The 17,635-nt window shown below is 46.0% G+C and overlaps 2 protein-coding genes across 4 annotated transcripts in view; one reads left to right on the forward strand and one right to left on the reverse strand.

Moving 5' to 3' along the window:
- The window catches only part of Shroom3 (shroom family member 3), a gene marked incomplete in the record, with an annotated part of 287,861 nt that overhangs the window by 47,192 nt on the left and 223,034 nt on the right, over nucleotides 1-17,635 (forward strand).
- Nucleotides 9,917-12,403, reverse strand: LOC102014275 (coiled-coil domain-containing protein 160-like). 3 transcript variants are annotated; one of them, XM_005388185.1, is made up of 2 exons: nucleotides 12,321-12,403; nucleotides 9,917-11,821 (listed from the first exon to the last, which is right to left on the reverse strand). In XM_005388185.1, the coding sequence occupies exon 2, from the start codon at nucleotides 11,371-11,373 to the stop codon at nucleotides 10,402-10,404; it is 972 nt and encodes a 323-aa protein (XP_005388242.1). In that variant the 5' UTR covers nucleotides 11,374-11,821; nucleotides 12,321-12,403; the 3' UTR covers nucleotides 9,917-10,401. The 3 variants fall into 3 exon arrangements, with proteins under 3 accessions (XP_005388242.1, XP_005388243.1, XP_013371664.1); XM_005388186.2 differs by having other exon boundaries at nucleotides 12,271-12,373; XM_013516210.1 differs by having other exon boundaries at nucleotides 9,917-12,106; nucleotides 12,271-12,352.

The following is a 17,635-nucleotide window of genomic DNA, read 5'->3' on the forward strand; positions in this document are numbered from 1 at the left end:
TATCATTTATTATGTCCTTTACTGATAAAGGTGTAAAATTAAGTAGGGTGTTTCTCTGAATTCTATGAGCTGGTTTAGCAAAGCAAAGTAACCGAGCCCAAGAAGGGGCTGTGGGAGCCCCACTTTACACCTAGTGACGACCTGTGTTTACAGCCGGCATCTGGACTGGGTGCCGGTCTTGTGGGGCTCAGCCTGTGGGATCTGATCCTGTCTCCAGGTCAGCAGTGCTGGAAGTGAACTGAATTAGAGACCCAGCCAGCATCGGCTGATGCCGGAGTGTAGAGCGGCTGTGTGAGAGTCAAGAGGAGAGAGAGGAAAAGCTAAACTGTTTTTCTCTGTCTCTGAACTATGTTTAATTTTTTAAAAAAAGATAAGTTTGCTACACCAATAGCACAAGGATGTTTTCCTCTGCTTTAATTTAAATGTTTTACATTTTTATCTTTTATATTTCTATCTTCCCTTCACCTGGAGTTGATTTTTGGTGTGCATTGTGAGAGTGCAGCCTGGGTATTTTTTTCTCATGTGGCTATTCAATGGATCTAGAATCTTTTATCACTTTACTACAATGAGGCACTTTTCATAAACCAAATGAGTGCTCATGTGTGGTTCTTTTTGGACTCCATATTCTGTTCTGTTGGTGAGCCTATCTACCCTTGTGCCAGCATGGCATAGTCTTGATTATTAAAACTTTACAATGAGTCCTTATGCCTGGAAGTGGAAGTTGTCCAGCTTTGTTTTCTGAAATTGACTTAGCTGTTATTTTTGGCCTTTTACAGTTTTATATGTATTTTAGAAACAACTTGTCAATTTCTGTGAAAAATATGTTTTTGATTAAGATTGTGATGAATCTCTAGATTAATTTGTGGAAGCCAGGTGTGGTGGTGCATGCCTGTCATTCCAGCACTCCAGAGGCTGAGGCAGGAGGATCACCATGATTTCGAGGCCAGCCTGGGCTATATAGTGAGTCTAAGGCCAGCCTGATCTATGTAGTGAGATTCTGTCTCAAAAAAAGAAAGTTTCGCGCTGGGGATTTAGCTCAGTGGCAAAAGCGCCTGCCTGGCAAGCGCAAGGTCGTGAGTTCGGTTCCCGGTACCGGAGAAAAACCAAAAAAAAAAAAAAAAAAAAAAAAAAGAAAGAAAGAAAGTTTCATAGAGCAATTCATGGAAAACTGTCATCTTGACATTACTGAGTATTTCAATCCATGAACATGGTATATCTCTCCATTTTTTAGGTATTTTTTGATTGCTATCAGTGTAGAGTTCTTATACATATTTCTTTTTTTTTTCTTATACATATTTCTTTAGATTTATTCCTAGGTGTTTGGTTTACTATACTAAACAATATTGTTTTTAAAAATTATTCTATTTGTTACCATTGTATTGATACGTAATTGATGTTGTATAATCATTCTATATCTTGTGATCTTTTAAATTCCAAAGTACAATATTTTGGAAAACTTCTTGTAGATATACTTTATTAGTTTAACAAAGTTCTTTTTTATTCTAGTTTCTTAAGATTTTGTTCAAAAACATGAATGAGTGCTGACTCTTCTGAATCTCTCAAGATGTCCATTTCTGGTCTGAGTCAGCTCTAGGATCTAGCCCTGTCGTCCTTTCCCCGGGCTTCGCTCCATCCCCACGTTCACAGATGTCTGCACCAAAACCTAGACAAATATAGGTCTCAATCAGGGAAGCGGCAGTAAACAAGGAACGAAGCAATCAGTGTATGAGATCTTGGTGCTCTGTGCTATACTTTGTTCCACCCCAAATGGTTGAAATGAGATAAAACCTTAATATTTTAAACGCCTGCCCCCTTTTGATAAGCATTTTTAAAAAACCTACCTCACCCCTTGTTTAATATTTGTGGTAACAGGAACATAAGCTATTTTCCAAACGCAAAATTTAGCATGGAAGTATTTAGGAGTTATACGCGCACTTTCCCGTCCCCGGAGTCTGAGTCCCCGGATCTTCCTCGACCGCAGGAGCCGCTCAGCGCAGTGAGCCGGCCGGGTGTGCGCGCGCGGAGGGCGGGCCCGTGCGAGCTGACCCCGGCTCCGGCCGGCCGTGGGATGTTGTCCCGAAGAGGCTCAGCGCCGGCCCGTTCAGACCCAGCTTGGGTCCGCAGCTTTCGTGAGTGGAAGGCACTTTTGTGGGTGTATGTAAGCAGCTGGGAACTCTACGTCACCCTTTTAACGTGGGCCTTGAATGTGATGAGCCGTGCCGCCCTCTAGTGGACATGAGGATGCACAGCGTGTAGTATTTTATTCCGTAGGACTCCTCGTGTTCCTGCGTCCTGTTAATTCAAGGTGACCCAAACGATTGATAGACCTGAAGTCATGCAACCAGACATAACATTGCTACTTACGACCACTGTGAACTGACGATCCTTATCTGAAGCTGGGTATGGTGGTACTCCTGTGTTCCAGCACTCTGGGAGGCTAAGGCAGGAGATTTTGCAAGTTGGAGCCCAGCTCAAACAATTTAGCAAACTTAGTGAGATCCTGTACAAAACAGAACAGAACAGGACCGAAGCTGTAGTCCAGTGCAAAGGCCCTGGTTTGATCCCAAGTACCAAAAAGTAAATTAAAAAACCCCCAATAAGTGCCAGTAATAATAGTACTCACCTTTTCAAGTTCTTGTGGAGATTAAACATTTAAGAGGTTCCGTTTGTAGTTTCCCAAGATTTTGTTTGAAACCATAAATAGGTCCTGTACTGAATTTTATTAGATGCCTTTTCTAAATTGTTTAAGGTGTTTTGACTCAGCTCTAGGGCCTGATATTACAGCCTCTTCCCAGGGTTGGTTGTATGCCCACTACACACGTGCGCACGCGCGCACACACACATGCGCGTTAGCCTAGCACATACTATGCCTCAGTGGATGGGCTCTGGGACTGTCATCTGCACGCTGAGACAGAGGTGTGTGGACCGCACTGTCCCCGACAGCCCGGCTCCGGGCCGTGGCCTCCCCTCCCTGTCTCATCCTGTCTATTCTAATTCCCTAAGGCAGCTATCCTGCTCTTAACTATTTCTTTGTACGTTTGTCCCCATACTTTTAGTAATGTGTATTATGGATCTTTCCTGATTTTTGTTGTTGTTAATCTCTGTCACGGCATTTTACTGAAATGTTTCTCTCACACAGCAGTCAGAATCTTCAAAAAACAAGGGCAGAACAGAAGTACAGTCAAAGCTTCTGCAGCTTAAGCCTCTTAGTCCTAAACCTGAGTTAAGCAAGACAAAGCAACTCTCCTCCAAACTAAGTGGGTCTCCGGTACTTCCACCTCGCTGAGCTGTCAGGCACCGGTGCCCAGGACTCAATACATAGCCGTCCTGGCTGCAGCTGCATTAGTTATGCCTGAGGAGCTGAACACCTGTCCGGGTCGGGAGGTGGAAGAACACACACACTGGGATGGGATGGGCGAGAGCAGACTGTAAAGGCAAAGGCTGGCTGTGCTGTGCAGCCCTGTGGGAAGCCCTCCTCCGCCACAGCCGAGTGGGATGGTCCCGCTAAGAAGATCAGCGGAATAAGCACGGTCAGTGCAGGCAGAGACAGGCACACTCGTCCTCCCCACTCACTACCCACCGCCGTGTTTTCAAGTGTGTATAGTACTAAGAAAATGTAGCTGTTCTGTTTTTGTGTTTGTTTGTTTATGGCAAGGTCTTACTCTGTATTGCAGGCTGGCATTGAACTGGCTTAGGTAGCCCAGGTGACCTCAAACTCACTGTGATCCTCCTGCCTCCGCCTCCCAAGTGGTGGGATTATAGGTGTGTACCATTACACCCAGCCCAGTTTTTAAAAAGGATTCCATGCTGCTCTGGTTGTTCTTGCTTCTTACGTTGACGTGTTGTTCTAGCTGCTTGTGGTACACTATTGGGAATCCCATCGGTGACTGGGTAGGCTGTTCCCAGCTCTTCGTTGATCAGTTCGTTGGTGGGTGCTTCCTGTCGGAGCCGCTTCTCAGAGAGCAGGGACCCCAGGAGCTCCCGCAGCACTGTCCCACAAACACGTTCAATGGCCCTCTGCCACCGCCCCCCCACCCTGGCTTTCTGCATTTTGTTTTTAAGATATAGTTACTACTCCTTGATGTTCCCTGAAGATGTAAATTTCTAACACTATTCGCCCTGCACTGCACTTAAGACTTTTGGTTTCTTGGAGACAGGGTCTCCCTATGTGTAGTTCTAGCTAGCTTTGAATTCACTGTGTAGCCCAGACTGGCCTTAAACTCGCATCAATCCTCCTGCCTCAGCCTCCCAAGTGCTGGGATTACAGGAGTGCATCACCATGCCCAGTTTATGACACTTGTCTATATAAAAATAATTTAATTATGTATTTAGTTGTCTCCATGATAACTAAAGTGTGGGCAAAACCATAAAAGGTGACTGTTAACAAAAGAACCTAGATTTATATGATCCATGTCAGACAAGCTTGAACCGAAGTCCTAAATGAGGCAAAGAAATAAATTAATAATGAACTAATTATTACATTAAATAATGCAAATGAAGTTTTCATATAACTTTATGCAGCAGTGGTCAGAATGAGATTAGTTGTGCAAATGTGATCAAACAGAGAAAAACAAAAACGATAGAGAATCTAAATAATGTAGACTCATGGGCCCCAAACTGACCTGACAGAGGCTATCGAAAACCCGTCCTCCAAAGCCATGGCCCTGCTTCGCACTCTGGCCGTCAGGGGACGGGGATGCTAAGTTTCTCCATGTCCGCGCCTGTGCAGAGTGTCAGTCTTAAATCCCTGTTACAGCTGCTGTAGTGTGCTGTGGTGCGAAGTGTTACCGTAGTTCCCTCCCCGTTTGTTGGTATCTGCTCGCAGTATGTGGTAAACACACTCGTGTGAGGACTGGTACGTGTACATGCGGCAGCCTGATCCTTCTCACTTCCTGCCGCCTGTTGCCTTCTGTTGCCCAGTCCTCAGGTCCCCTTCCCACGCCCTCCGAGTCTACCTATTTTCTATCATCTACCTTTTATTTTGTTCTTTAAATTATTTATACTTCGGGCTTCTCATACATTACATTTTCTTTATCTGTTCATCTATTGATGGGCATACAGCACTTCCAAGATTTAGCTATTTTGAGTTCTGTTGCTATAAACCTGGGTAAGCACGTGTCACTGTGATATGGTGTCTTTAACTCTTTTGGGAAGATACCTAGGAAAGGTATATTTGAGTCCAGTGGAATTTCTTCTTTTACTTTTAAGGAATCTCCTTAGTGATTTCCATAGTGGTTGAAGTAGTTTACATTCCTACCATTTTGTAGTTGTCTAATAGCTAAAGATGCTGAATGTTTTTTCATGTAACTACTATCTATTTGTGTCTTGTCTTTTGAGAAAGGCCTATTTGTTTCATTTGTCTATTTTTTTAATTGGATCTTTTAAATTTATTTATTTAGTCTTTTTGAGACAGGGTCTCACTGTGCAGTTCAGGCTGGCCTTGAGCTCACTTTGTAGCCCAGGCTGGCCTCAAACTTGCAACGATCCTCCTGCCTCAGCCTCCCGAGTGCTGGGATTACAGAGGTGTGCCACCAAGCCCAGCTCTAATTGGATCTTTTAAAATGGTGCCAGGTACCACAACAGTAATAGAAATAATAATAATAATAATAATAATAATAGGATCTTTTATTTTTGAGGGCCTAAAATTTTGAGTTCTTTATATAATCTCAGTATTAGTTCTCTGAGTAGTAGGCAGACAAAAACTTTCTTTCCCATTCTGTTGGTTTTCTCTTCACTCTGGCTGGTTACTTTGCTATGCAGAAGCTTTTAAATTTGAAATAATCCTATTTGTTGACTATTGGTGTTATTCTTATGCACTTGAGTTCTGTTTAGAAACTTCCTGCCATGCTTATGTCTTCAAGAGTTTTACTTATTTTATCTTCCAGCAGATTGGGTGTTTCTGTTCTTATATGTAGGTCTCTGATTGATTTTGATTTGACTTTAGTACAGGGTGAGAGCCATGGGTCTAATTTGTTCTTCCGCATGTGCATAGCCAGTTTCCCGTGTACCATCTGTTGAAGAGGCTGCCCTTTCTCTGTTCTCCGATGTGTCCTTTTCCAGCCCCTTTGCTGGAGATCAGGTGGTGACGGTGCCGGGGGCGTCTCTGTGTCCTCCCTTCCCTTGAACTGCAGGTGTGTTTCCATAGCTTTGTAGTACCTTCATGTCTGGGACTGTGGTGTCTTCTGGTCTGTTCCTGTTGCTCAGGGTTGCTTTGTCTATTCTGGGTCTCTTCTGGTTCCATGTAAATTTAGGATTGTGCTTTCTATCCTGTGAAGAATCTTTTGGGATTGTGTTAAATCTACGTATCATTTTTGGTAATATGACCATTTAGCCAGTATTGGCTTTGCCTGTACAGGAGCAGGGCCTGCCATTTTGTGATGTTCTCCTCAGTCTCTATTTTTCAGAGTGATACAGTGTTTATTACAGAGATCTTTCTCTTTCTTGGTTAAGTCCTAGTTTTGTGGAGTTTTTTTTTTTTTTTTTTTTTAAGCTACTGTGGATGGGATTGTTTTCCTGATTTCTTTCTTGGGGGTTCATTGCTAGTGGATAGTCATTGTGGTTTTGATTGGTATTTCTCTGTGGTTAATGATGCTGAACATTATTTCACATGCTCCTTGGTCATTAGTATATCTTCAAAGGAATGTCTATAAATCCTTGGTGCAGGCCTGTAATCCCAGTACCTGGCAGGCTGAGGCAGGAGGATCGTTGCGAGTTCTAGGCCAGCCTGGGCTACAAAGTGCATTCAAGACCAGCCTTAACTGCACATGGAAACCCTGTCTCAAAAAGACAAAAAAAAAAAAATTCAGTTGACTTTCATTTTCACAGTGTCCTTTATGTATTCTAGATACAAGTCCCTTATCAATATGCAATTTTCTCTCACTTTCAGGCTGTCTTTGCATTTCCTTGAAATTGCCATTTGAAACATGAAATTTAAAATTTTGATGATGTTCAATTTATTCTAGTTTTTCCTTTGTCACTCGTGCTTTTACAACCAGAGCTAAGAAATTATTGTGTAATTTAAGGTCATGAAGATTTATGCATATGTTTTTTCCAAAAGTTTTATAGTTTTGACTCTTACATTTAGATCTTGATATTTTTAGTTAATTTTTAAAATATGGTATGAGGTAAGGATCTGTTACGGTGTTTTGCATTACTATAACAACATCCGAGGCTGAGTAACTTTCTACAGAAAAAAAGAAGCATCTACCTCACAGTGATAGAGGTTCAGGGCTCACATCTGGCAGTGATCTTGCTGCAGAGTCCTGCGGTGGCGCAGGACCTCACAGGGCCAGAGGCAGAGTATGCATGTGTACCTGTCTCTTTCTCTTCTGATACAGCTGCCAGTATTCTATCTTGGGGCTCTACCTCAATGACCTTATCTAATCCTAATCACCTCCCAAAGCCACCACTTCTTAAACATTATAATCACAGTAAGTTTTCACGCCTTAAATACTTTACAATATTAAATTTCAACACATAAACTCCTGGGAGTTACCCTCAAATCCTATCTAAAAAACAATAAAGTTTGACTTCTTTTGCCTATAGACCATTGTCTCAGCACCATTTGTTGAAAAGATTATTCTTTTATTCATTAAATTGTCTTGGTGCCCTTGTTGAAAATCAATTGACCATAAATTTGTGGGTTTATTTCTGGATCTTGATTCTGTTCCACGAAATCGTTCGGAGCAAGAGTTGATTCTGTCCCATTCTGTTTATGTTTGACCTTCTACCAGCCCCGCACTGTCCTGGGGACTCTTAATTTGTAGTAAGTTTTGATTGGATAGTATGGGTCCTCCAAGTTTTTTGTTTTGTTACGTTTTTCAAGACTGTTCAAGATATTCTGGTCCCTTGAGTTTCCATACAAATGTTAGGATCTGCATGTTTGTTTCTACAAAAAAGCCAAGTGAGATTTTGATAGAGACTGACTGCATTCAATCTGTAGATCAATTGGAGGAGGGGCTGGGGATTTAGCTCAGCGGCAAAAGCGCCTACCTGGCAAGCGTAAGGTCGTGAGTTCGGTTCCCGGTACCGGAGAAAAAAACGAAAAACCAAACCAAATCAATCGGAGGAATATTGTCATCTTAACCATGGTGAGCTTCCTAATCCATGAACATGGACTGTCCTTCCATTTATTTAGATCTTTAATTTCTCTCAACAGTCTTTTGTAGTTTTCTGAATGTATGTGTTCTAGTTAGAACTTGCTACTATAGCATAATACTTATACTGCGTAATGTATATACTTTTTTTTTTTTTCCAGTACCGGGTATCAAACTCATGACTTCGTACTTGCCAGGCAGGCGCTGTGCCTCTGAGCTAAACCCCCAGCCCCTGTAATGTACAAAAATTTAAAATAAATTTATTGCTCACAATTATGGAGGCTGGAAAGACCAGGACTAAGGCTGCAGTAGATTCGAGGGCCTGGTGTCTGCCTCCAAGGCAGTGCTTTGCTACCAAGCTTGTGGTGGGGGTGAAGCTGCTGGCCAGGGGACCACAGCTGGGGAACCATAGGTACTGTCAGTCAGTTCTGGGGGTTGAGAGACGCGAGACCACGGCATGTAGATGGACAGTAGTGACTAAGGACCCCTAAGGGATCTCTGTTTGTGTCTGGCTTGTGACGTGAGGCGGGCGGTCAGTACAGAACAGTGCATACTGACAGCCGGGGAACCCGGACGGTACCTACGCGCAGACCCGGTCTGCACGCGCTCTCCCGTGCACACCCACGCGACTGTGGGCAAGCTGTTTAACCCGAGCCTTAGTTTCTTTAAATGTGAGGAAGGCTTCATAGTAGGGCTTCGCGGGGGCCTGGAGCATCGGGTTACAGGTAAAGTCCCTGGCACAGCGCCCGACTCGCAGGGGCTCCAGGCCCGCTCTGTGTTCCGGGCCCCCTGCCTGTCGCACAGGCGGAGGTCCCGCACCGGAGCGCGGGGTCCGGACGCCTCGGCTTTGCATCGGGCGCACCCACGACCCGACAGCCAGGCCCGACGCTCTCGCGGGCGCGGGTGGCCGGGACAGGGAGGCCCGCGTCGGCGGGGCGGTCTCCGTCCTCACTGAGCGGGGCGAGGGAGGGTCCAGCTGCAGCCCGTCTGGCTCCGAACCCGGCTCTCTCCGTCCGGGAGCCCTGTGAGCGCGGCTTCTCGACGCCAGGGGGCAGCAGCGGACCGGGCCCCGTGCGGTTTACGGGGCTGGGCCGCCTCGAGCCCCGCGGGGTTACAAGAGGACCCAGAAGGCTGAGATCTCCGCCCGCTCCTGGTGGTTTCCTCGAGGCCAGGGTTTAAACGCCAGAGTAAAGCAGCGCCGCCGTCGCCGGACGGTCAACGGGCCCTCTGCACCCGACCTCTCCGACCTCCCGCTCGCGCTGCCTCTGGGGACCCCGCCCAGCTCTGCTGCGGCAGGGCCGCCGCCGGCGAGACCGCCTTGGGCGCTTCGCACTGCTCTCCCGGGGAAGTCAGTCCCAAGTAGAACACCCACACCTTGCCAGCTCTTCCGATGTGCTCCCGACACAAACAGTGGGTAGGCGATCTCGGCCATCTGTGGCTGGGGACACTGTCCCCCGCTTGGGGCTGGTGACCCTGGTCCGCAGGCTGGGCTGGGCTGGGCTGGGCTGGGGATAAGCGGGGAGACTGACCCTGAAGTGAGATGACAACCTCAGCTGCAGAAACAAGACGGGGCTTGTCCTGAGACTCTGGAGGAGGTAGTTTCCAGGTCCCAGGGGAGCTGGGTGGGGTGCAGCTCAGGTGAGCCCCAGGAGGAGCATATCAACCTGAGGCCAAAGGGAGTTGGCAGGGAATCTGGGGAACTTCCAGACAGAAGCTGACCTAAGCAGGGCAGAGGAAGTGGAATGGAAGTGCTAAAAAGATAAGATCAAGGTCAAGGTAAAATGTCAGCACATGGACCAGAAGGAAATCACACACAGACAGAACAGGAAGTTGTTTAATGGTTTAAACCTATGCAGATGACTCCAGTGCTGGAGTCATAGATCTCCTGATGGCGGCGGTTAGCTCACTTCTTTTTTATGCTTATGCACGTGAGCACGGTTTTTATCGTGAACCACAATGAACTCAAACGGGAGAATATTAATGGGCCAAGAACATATTGCTTGCAAGGTCACAAAAACGACTGATTTGTATTCATAAGCACTCTGCCGAATCCCTGTGTAGTTCTGAGTTAAATATATATACAATATATATATGATTTCTGAAACTTCATTTGCATGTGGAGTCTTGCAATAACTTCATCGGAAAGAGTAAGCAGATACTTTGAAGCTAAGAGCTATATGATCTATAGATACTCTGCTTCGCCAAAAGAGAAAATTATTTCTATTACACACTTGTTGGTACCCAAAGATAGTACAGTAGCATTGATTTGACTCAATGACTTGCCTGATGAAAGGCTTTTCTAAGTTTAAAAAAATTCCCCAGCCGAGTGCTCGGAGGAGCCTGATGGGCGTCGCACTGCAGCCAGGCGTTTCCGAAGCAGCTCCAGGGCGCCGGTGTTTCTCGCCTGCAGGTTCTGCTCAGATCTCAGCTCGCTCTTGATGGCATCAAGCTCACTGCGAATCTTCTCCATTTCTAGTTCATAGTACGACTTCACGTCTACTTGCAGGAGTGCGTTTCCCAGTTCAGTCTGACGCGCCAGCTTCCTCACGGCTTCTTTCAGACCTCTGTTCTCTAGGCTCAGCTTGCGGATGGCCTCTCTGGCCTGCTGGAGCTCTTCAGTTAAGTTTTTAACATTTGTTGTTTTTTCAGATAGGTCATTCTTTAAAGCTCGAAGTTCCCAGTCTTTCTTCAAAGTATCTGTCCCTGTTTCTTGAAAATGGAGGGATTTTGTGGAGGCCTCTTTTTTGGAGTTCAAAAGTTCTTTTTCAGCATTTTCAAATTCCTGTTCTATTTTTCTACATTTCATGTTGAGTTCTGCCAGTTCTTCATTCAGAAGGTTGAGGCGAAGTTGCGGGGACATGCCTTTGGTCAGGCTTTTCCTCGTGCCTTGCTGTGGGAGGGTTGGTGACTCCTTTCTGCACCTGCTCGAGGGGTCTTCTGTTCTCTTAAAGCTGTCTTCACTCACAACGTCCAAAGTGAAGGAGTCATAGGAGGAATTTGTGTCTGCTTCCTTCTTGGACGTGTTTATCCCCCTCCCTCGTAAATTGGGTTCTCGTTCTCTTTCATTTAGATGAGAAATATATTCTTTCCTTCTAAATTTATTTTTTTCTTGACACGTTCTGCTGGAGAAATGATAAATTCCTCTCATCCCCCTGGTCTTATCTGCAACTGTTTGTTCAGAGGAGGATTCTGTCTGGGAGGCCTCTTCTAGAACATCCTTTGCATTAAAAAAAGGAGCAAACATATTCTCCTTCCAGTGTTTCCTTCTGGCGCCCATTTTTCCAGGTACCTCTTCCAGTTCCCTTCCTCCCGCCCGGGGTCTTACACTGATTGTTGTCAAGGCACCGTCCAGACAGTCCTGTCCACTCCTCCCTGAAGCCGGTCACCAGTGGCAGGTAGTGGCCCCTTATTCAGTGCTGGTCACTGTGACCCAGCCAGGCTGGCCTGGGCTCAGCTTGTGTCCCAAGCCTGCATCTGAAATCGGAGGGGATCTGCAGAGGAGAGAAGGGACAGCAGGCCAAGAGCCAAGTCCTGATTTCCAGAATCCTCTTCCTTCTTTCCTTTTCTTCTTGCTAAGTGCTAAGAGCAGAAAACCATCCAGGAAAGCAGCAGCCGGAAACAGGTCGATCAGGAATGTGCAGCATTTTCTCCAAGTCCCTCCACCTTTGCAGGATGCCTCGTCCACAAGCCTTTGTTAGAGTCTGTCCCCTCTGCAGGCTGGGGGGCTGCAGGGACAGAGTGAGACGCTTTACTCTCGGATTTGGTGGCCTTTGGGTAGCTGCCACCCAAATTACCTCCAAAATTAGTGGTGTGGGGAGGAGCAAGAAAGCCTAACCTGGTCCTAAAAGACTTGGGGTGGTGGGCAGCGGGGTCCAGCAAGTGCCTCACATCTTAATAGGACTCTCATGGAGGGAGAGTTGGGGGAAATGCCGGAGCGGCCTCACCACAGACCTGAACTACTACTGACCACGGACAGTGCTGGGGAGGAGCTTGGGTGGAGCAATATTTTGCTGAAATACAGAAAAGAAACAAGGCAGATTGGATCATAGTGAACTTCCTTGGCAATGTCACAGAAACACCCACACGCAGAGCTCGCCCGCACTCATGTCAACAAGTCCTGGCAGAGGCTTTGGGCTTGCTGCCTGTCCCCGGGCCTGCAGGGGCACTACGTCACCTTAGCTATGGGGCTCCCAGCTGCCCTCTCCGGGCTGGCGCAGGGCTGACCTTGTGTTAGACTTGTCCTGGAGTCCCTTGTGTTCTTGGAACGGTCCCACTGCCAGGCCTTTGCTGGCTTGCTCACAGAGGTCGCCATGGACACGTGGACTCTGGAAGGGAGAGAAGTTCCACACAAGGACACGCATGCCAGGGCCTGGACGAGATGGTGGCTGGGTGCTAGCATGAATTCTGATGCTTGGGGACAAGCCATACTCTTTTCTGGTGCTCACATTCACAGGTAAAGCAGGTTTCAGGGCAGCTGGAGAGCTAGGTAATCACTGACTAGAGCTTTAAAAGAAAACTGACTTCATTGGCATAAACAGACACCCCCAGAAATGAAGTCTGACTACCTGATAGGTCCTGGGGAAATACTGCCAATGAGTGCACATTTGGAGGAACTTCGGGTTTTGATTTTTCTGATCTGGTCAGACATTGGTTTTTATTTTTTATATTTTTTATTTTTGTTTTTTTTTCTGGTCCCGAGAGTCAAACTCACAACCTTGTGCTTGCTGGGCAGGCACGGTGCCACTGAGCTAAACCCCCAGCCCCAGATATTGGTTTTTAAAGAATGAAACACACTATACAGTCGTTCACTGGTCACCTAAAACCTTCTGCGGCTACACTTCCCGTAATAGGTAGATCCCTTGGGTTTGCTAAAAATCAGTGACACCTGGCCATGGTGGCGCACATCTGCAATCCCAGCTATTTGGGAGGCTGAGGCAGGAGAATCAGAAGTTTGAGCCTAGCCTGTGAAGCTTAGCAAGATGCTGTCTCAAAATAAAAAATAAAAATTATTCCCGGGGGCGGGATGGGGAGGGACTGTAGGGAATGTGGAGTCCCATTTGGGGAGGTGAAAATATTCTGGAATTATAGTGTTGATAGTTGCACAACTCTATGAATATACTAAAAGCTACTGAATTGTACATTTTTGAAAAGGCGAATTTTATTGTATGTGCATTTAATTTTGTATTTTGTGAATTATATCTCAGTAAAATATGAAGCATAAAACTTTATTCAAGGCACACATTATGTGCTCAAGATGTACAGTAAGCACAGTGGCATAGCAGGCACGAGGCCCTGGGATTGATTCCCAATGCCTACACATATGTAGGTGTACATATATGTAAATGCACACATACACATATACATAAACATTTAAAATATAACCCAGTTAAAATGACAAGTGAAGGAGTGAAGGAGAAAAGACAACAGAAAACCTAGGAGAAAACAGTTGGTTCGAGAAAGAAAGAGAGACACAACATGAGAAAAGGAGGCCAATTTCATGATTTTTAACATAATGAAAAAATGTCTGTCATAATTCTCTGACTTTCCCTTGGGCTGTGGTTTTTAGACTGCTATTGCCTTTGAACTTCTGATTAACAAACTGGCTGTTTCCGGAGTTTTTAGTTGCTCGCAGGACATAGACGGTGCAGTGTGAGGCAGTACCAGAGCTGGGTTTGGCATCTCAAACCACGTGACGCATATTGAGACTTGTGTAGGTGCAGGATCTCCATCGTCAACGTTCATCTCGTTGCTTCTGATCACGTTGAGAAGCCCAGTAGGTGGTCTTTCTTATTCTCTGGGACAGACCCACCACTCTTGCTCATCTGGTAAATCATTTGAGGTCTTGGACATGAATTGGTCTTGACCTCCTCTCAAACTCCAAGCAGGTACTCCAAGCCTGTAGGCGTAGGGCCTGGCGTGCACTATGAGTGCGCAGTAAGTCTCTTCTCCTAATCAGAATGACCTTTCCTGTTGAAACAAAGGTAATGAGAGACGGTGGGAAAGAGGTTACTGCACGACTGTGAGAATGAGCCTCGGACTAAGAGCAACGTGGTTCTGAGGTTCTGGGCCTTCTTGGAGGTGACCACGGCCTTTCCTCTCTACTCTTTCCCGGCAGTCCACCGCCTGGGCTTCTGATTCTGCCTCAAGTGGATGCCCTTTTGTCCGTCTTCTCTCCCAGCTCAGCCCCCGTCCTCTCTAGTCTGGTCAGTTGCAGCAGCTCTGTTACAGGTTTTCTGGAGTCTTTGGGAAGCTTCAGGCCTCAAGAAGCCTTTAGGTTGTGGGTTGCCCCTGATGTCAAGGACTACTTTTATCCATTTGACTGGTGTCCTTCATACTTGCCTTTAGTCAGCTTTCCTGGGATGGGACACAATACCCAACATCCAGAACTTAAAGGAGGAGAGGTTTATTTGGTTCATGGTTTCAAGAGATTCAGTCCATGGATGGCTGGCTCCAAGAGAGGAACATCACTGCAGAAGGCCATTGTGGAGCAAAGATGCTTTTACTTCATGGTTCCTGGGAAGCAGAGCAGGAACAATGCCAGAGAGCAAGGGGCCAGGGACCAGATATTGTATCCAAGGTCACACATTCAATCTTCTAGGTGGCTCCAACACCAATCAAGTTGACAGTGAAGCTTAACCACCACAACCCCTCATCAGCATCTGACTTTGAATATGCACTCAGTAGGTGTTTGCTGTGGTGAATAAAAGCCTTTCTCAATGCCTCTGAAAGACAGAGGCAGAAAACAAAATGAGATCTCATCAAAGCAGCTGGCAGCAGCATGTGTGCCAGTGGAATAGTCTAAACAATTTGAAAGGATCAAAAACAGCTCACCGTCTTTGGCAGAGCCCGATGGCACTTGTCTGACAGTGAACATGTTTCTAGACATGTGCCCTGACAAGCGTGAGACAGGGTGCCCAAGCCTCTTTCTGTGTTCTCTCCTTTGCTTGGGATCATTGAAGTTGGGGCAGGTGCAGCAATCAAACTCTTGGTGGCCATAGTAAAATTCCTTTTATTATAAGTCATGTAAAGGCACCTAAGCAAAAAGAAGGCAGGAGCCCTGTCTCCCCACCAACACTGCCTCCTTGTTCACTGTCTTCCTTCAGCCTGGCCACGCCCTGCAGGACTGAGAGTTGCCACAGGGGCCTCGGGTTGACGCTGCTCAGGTCAGCGTCCACCTGGGTGGCCAGGGAAGCATATGGCAGGTGGCGTCCTAGACGCCCTGGCTGTGGGCAAGAGGGACAGTGCCCCCAAATAAGGGCTGCCTTTTGCAGAAGAAACAAGGTACTACGTAAGTGAAGATCATCGCCCAGGCCTGGGAGGAGTCGTAGAAACAAACCGTGGACTCAGCCTCGGTTTGCACCTTTATGTTCCAAGGGTACATTTAACGCCAGCAGCTTCAGATACTGAAGTGACTGGGAGAAATAGGAAAAAGAGAAGAAATGGACAAATTAGCAGTGTACGGGGTCCAGCCAATGCAGCCTGACACTGTTCCCACTGAGGACGTGTCCTAAAGTGAGAATTAGGGGGTCACGTGAGGTCTCATCTGCATTAGCACAATGGCTTTTCTCACCATGGAGTTCACTGCTGGAATATTTTGCACAACTTTGCACTTAACTTCAAGCCAACGCCCCTGTCTAGGGCTGAACTAAGGAAGCAGTGTCTGTTCCAGCGCTGGAGGCAAACTGCGCCTGGGTTAGGAAGAGGCAGGTGCCGGCTGGTGCTTTCCTAGATTTCTCAGGACAACTTGGCTCTGTGTGCTTTTTATCATACACATGAGTAATTTTAGGATTTAAATTCCAAAGATGTGGTACCTTATGCTTTTTTGGTGCTGTTGTTTTTCTTCCAGTACTAGGAATCGAACTCATGATCTTGCGCTTGCCAGGCAGGCGCTGTGCCGCTGAGCTAAATCCCCAGCCCTGCCTTATGCTTTTTACATGTGCATCTGCGTGTATTATCCAGAATGCAGTCTCTTTACTGATCTCAGTCCTGGAGGGCCCTGGGTGGAAACGGAAAGGATGACTGACAAGTAGATCTGTGAGATGTGAAGTAGGGCAGGATTGCCACAGACAGAGGCGTTTCTATTTGCATTGGGCTTCCTAGATTTTAATCATTTCTTAAAATTCTTCTTGATGGTTTAACTGATGTATCTGATTATAGACTACATTCTTCTGAGTCTTCAGACTCAATCACACAGCTAATTCTTAAATCCCAAAGGATCATCCCAAAGGGTGGGATTGAATTCCCCAGTCACGTGGGGCGCCTCCCATTCAAAGCAAGCCTTTGATCTTTAACTAACTCTGGCCATTAAGATGATGTTCCCTACATATGGAGCCCATATCCGAATTCCTGTAATTTACACTCTTTGATATCTGCTTCCAGGGTCAAACAAATCGTCTAATCTCTCCGCTTCTTGGCAGCATTTCAAGACTTTGAAGAGACCAGGCATGTCCCTACAAGTCTCCTTTTTATCTTCCCTTGCTTTATTTTCTCTAAGTGTTGATGATAAAAACACCAGCAATAGCCAATATTTCCTGGGTGCATAATATGTGCTAAAACAACACATACACATATATACATAGATGTGTATATATCTATTCTAAGCTATATATGTGTATGTGTATATATTTTCATATAAATCTCACAACCCTATAAGGTACTATTTCCACTTTACAGATGGCAACACTGAGACCTAGAAGAGCCAAATAATGTGGCAGAAGTTATACAGCTAATGAGCAATAGAATGGAACCTTGAACCCAGACACTTTGGCTCCTGAGCCTTTCCTTTTAATCCCGTTGCTAGGTGACACCCCTCTCAGTGTGACGCAGTGGTCCTTGTGACGCCCAGAGTGAAGTTCGGACATAGGTGCAGTCCTACAGTGCTGCCTGGCTGTGCACTGCATTTTCCTACATAGTAACTCAGTGCCACTGCGTCTCCCTTAGCCACGTGCTACGCTTCCTTGCACACCGAGGCGGGGTGCTCATCGACTTGCTTTACTGTGTGGTTCTGCCTGCCCCATAGTGAACGTGTGGAGCTGGCTCAGAGTGAGCCAGTTAGTGCAGTCATCAGCTTTCCCCCAGTACGCGGGCAGCCAAAACTATGGAGTGCTTATCGCAGAAGAGATTTCTCACTGTGTGTGAGAACCAGCTTCTCTTATGGTAATCAGAAGCCACTTTGCCATGTATGGATCTGTAGCTGCTGGTAGTTACATGTTCAAAAGAGTTAGCTACATCATATGGCTTCGTTGTTGGTTCTGTAACAAAAGCTTTTGATATTTGAAAATCATTCATGATCTAACCTCTCAACAGTCCCTTTAAGGGTTTGATTGAAGTTGAATATCTTTGAGAAATATTGGCCTGTGACTATACATGGTGGGTAGAAATTGATTTATAGTCCATAACCCTGGGGTTTTAAGGGGACTATGAAATTTTGAAGAAAATTATGGTATTTAAGTAGTAAGATACGGTTTGCCTTTTTAAAAAAAAAGTATTCTGTGAGCTATTTTGATAACTATGTCCCAAAGCACCTAAGTTCACAGCTG

This window comes from Chinchilla lanigera, unplaced genomic scaffold (genome assembly GCF_000276665.1).
Source record: "Chinchilla lanigera isolate Chin_1 unplaced genomic scaffold, ChiLan1.0 scaffold00032, whole genome shotgun sequence".
Taxonomy (NCBI): domain Eukaryota; kingdom Metazoa; phylum Chordata; class Mammalia; order Rodentia; family Chinchillidae; genus Chinchilla; species Chinchilla lanigera.

Bases quoted from the DNA above. Each gene is read 5' to 3' on its own strand.
- LOC102014275 (XM_005388185.1), bottom strand. From the start codon at position 11,373: ATGGGCGCCAGAAGGAAACACTGGAAGGAGAATATGTTTGCTCCTTTT.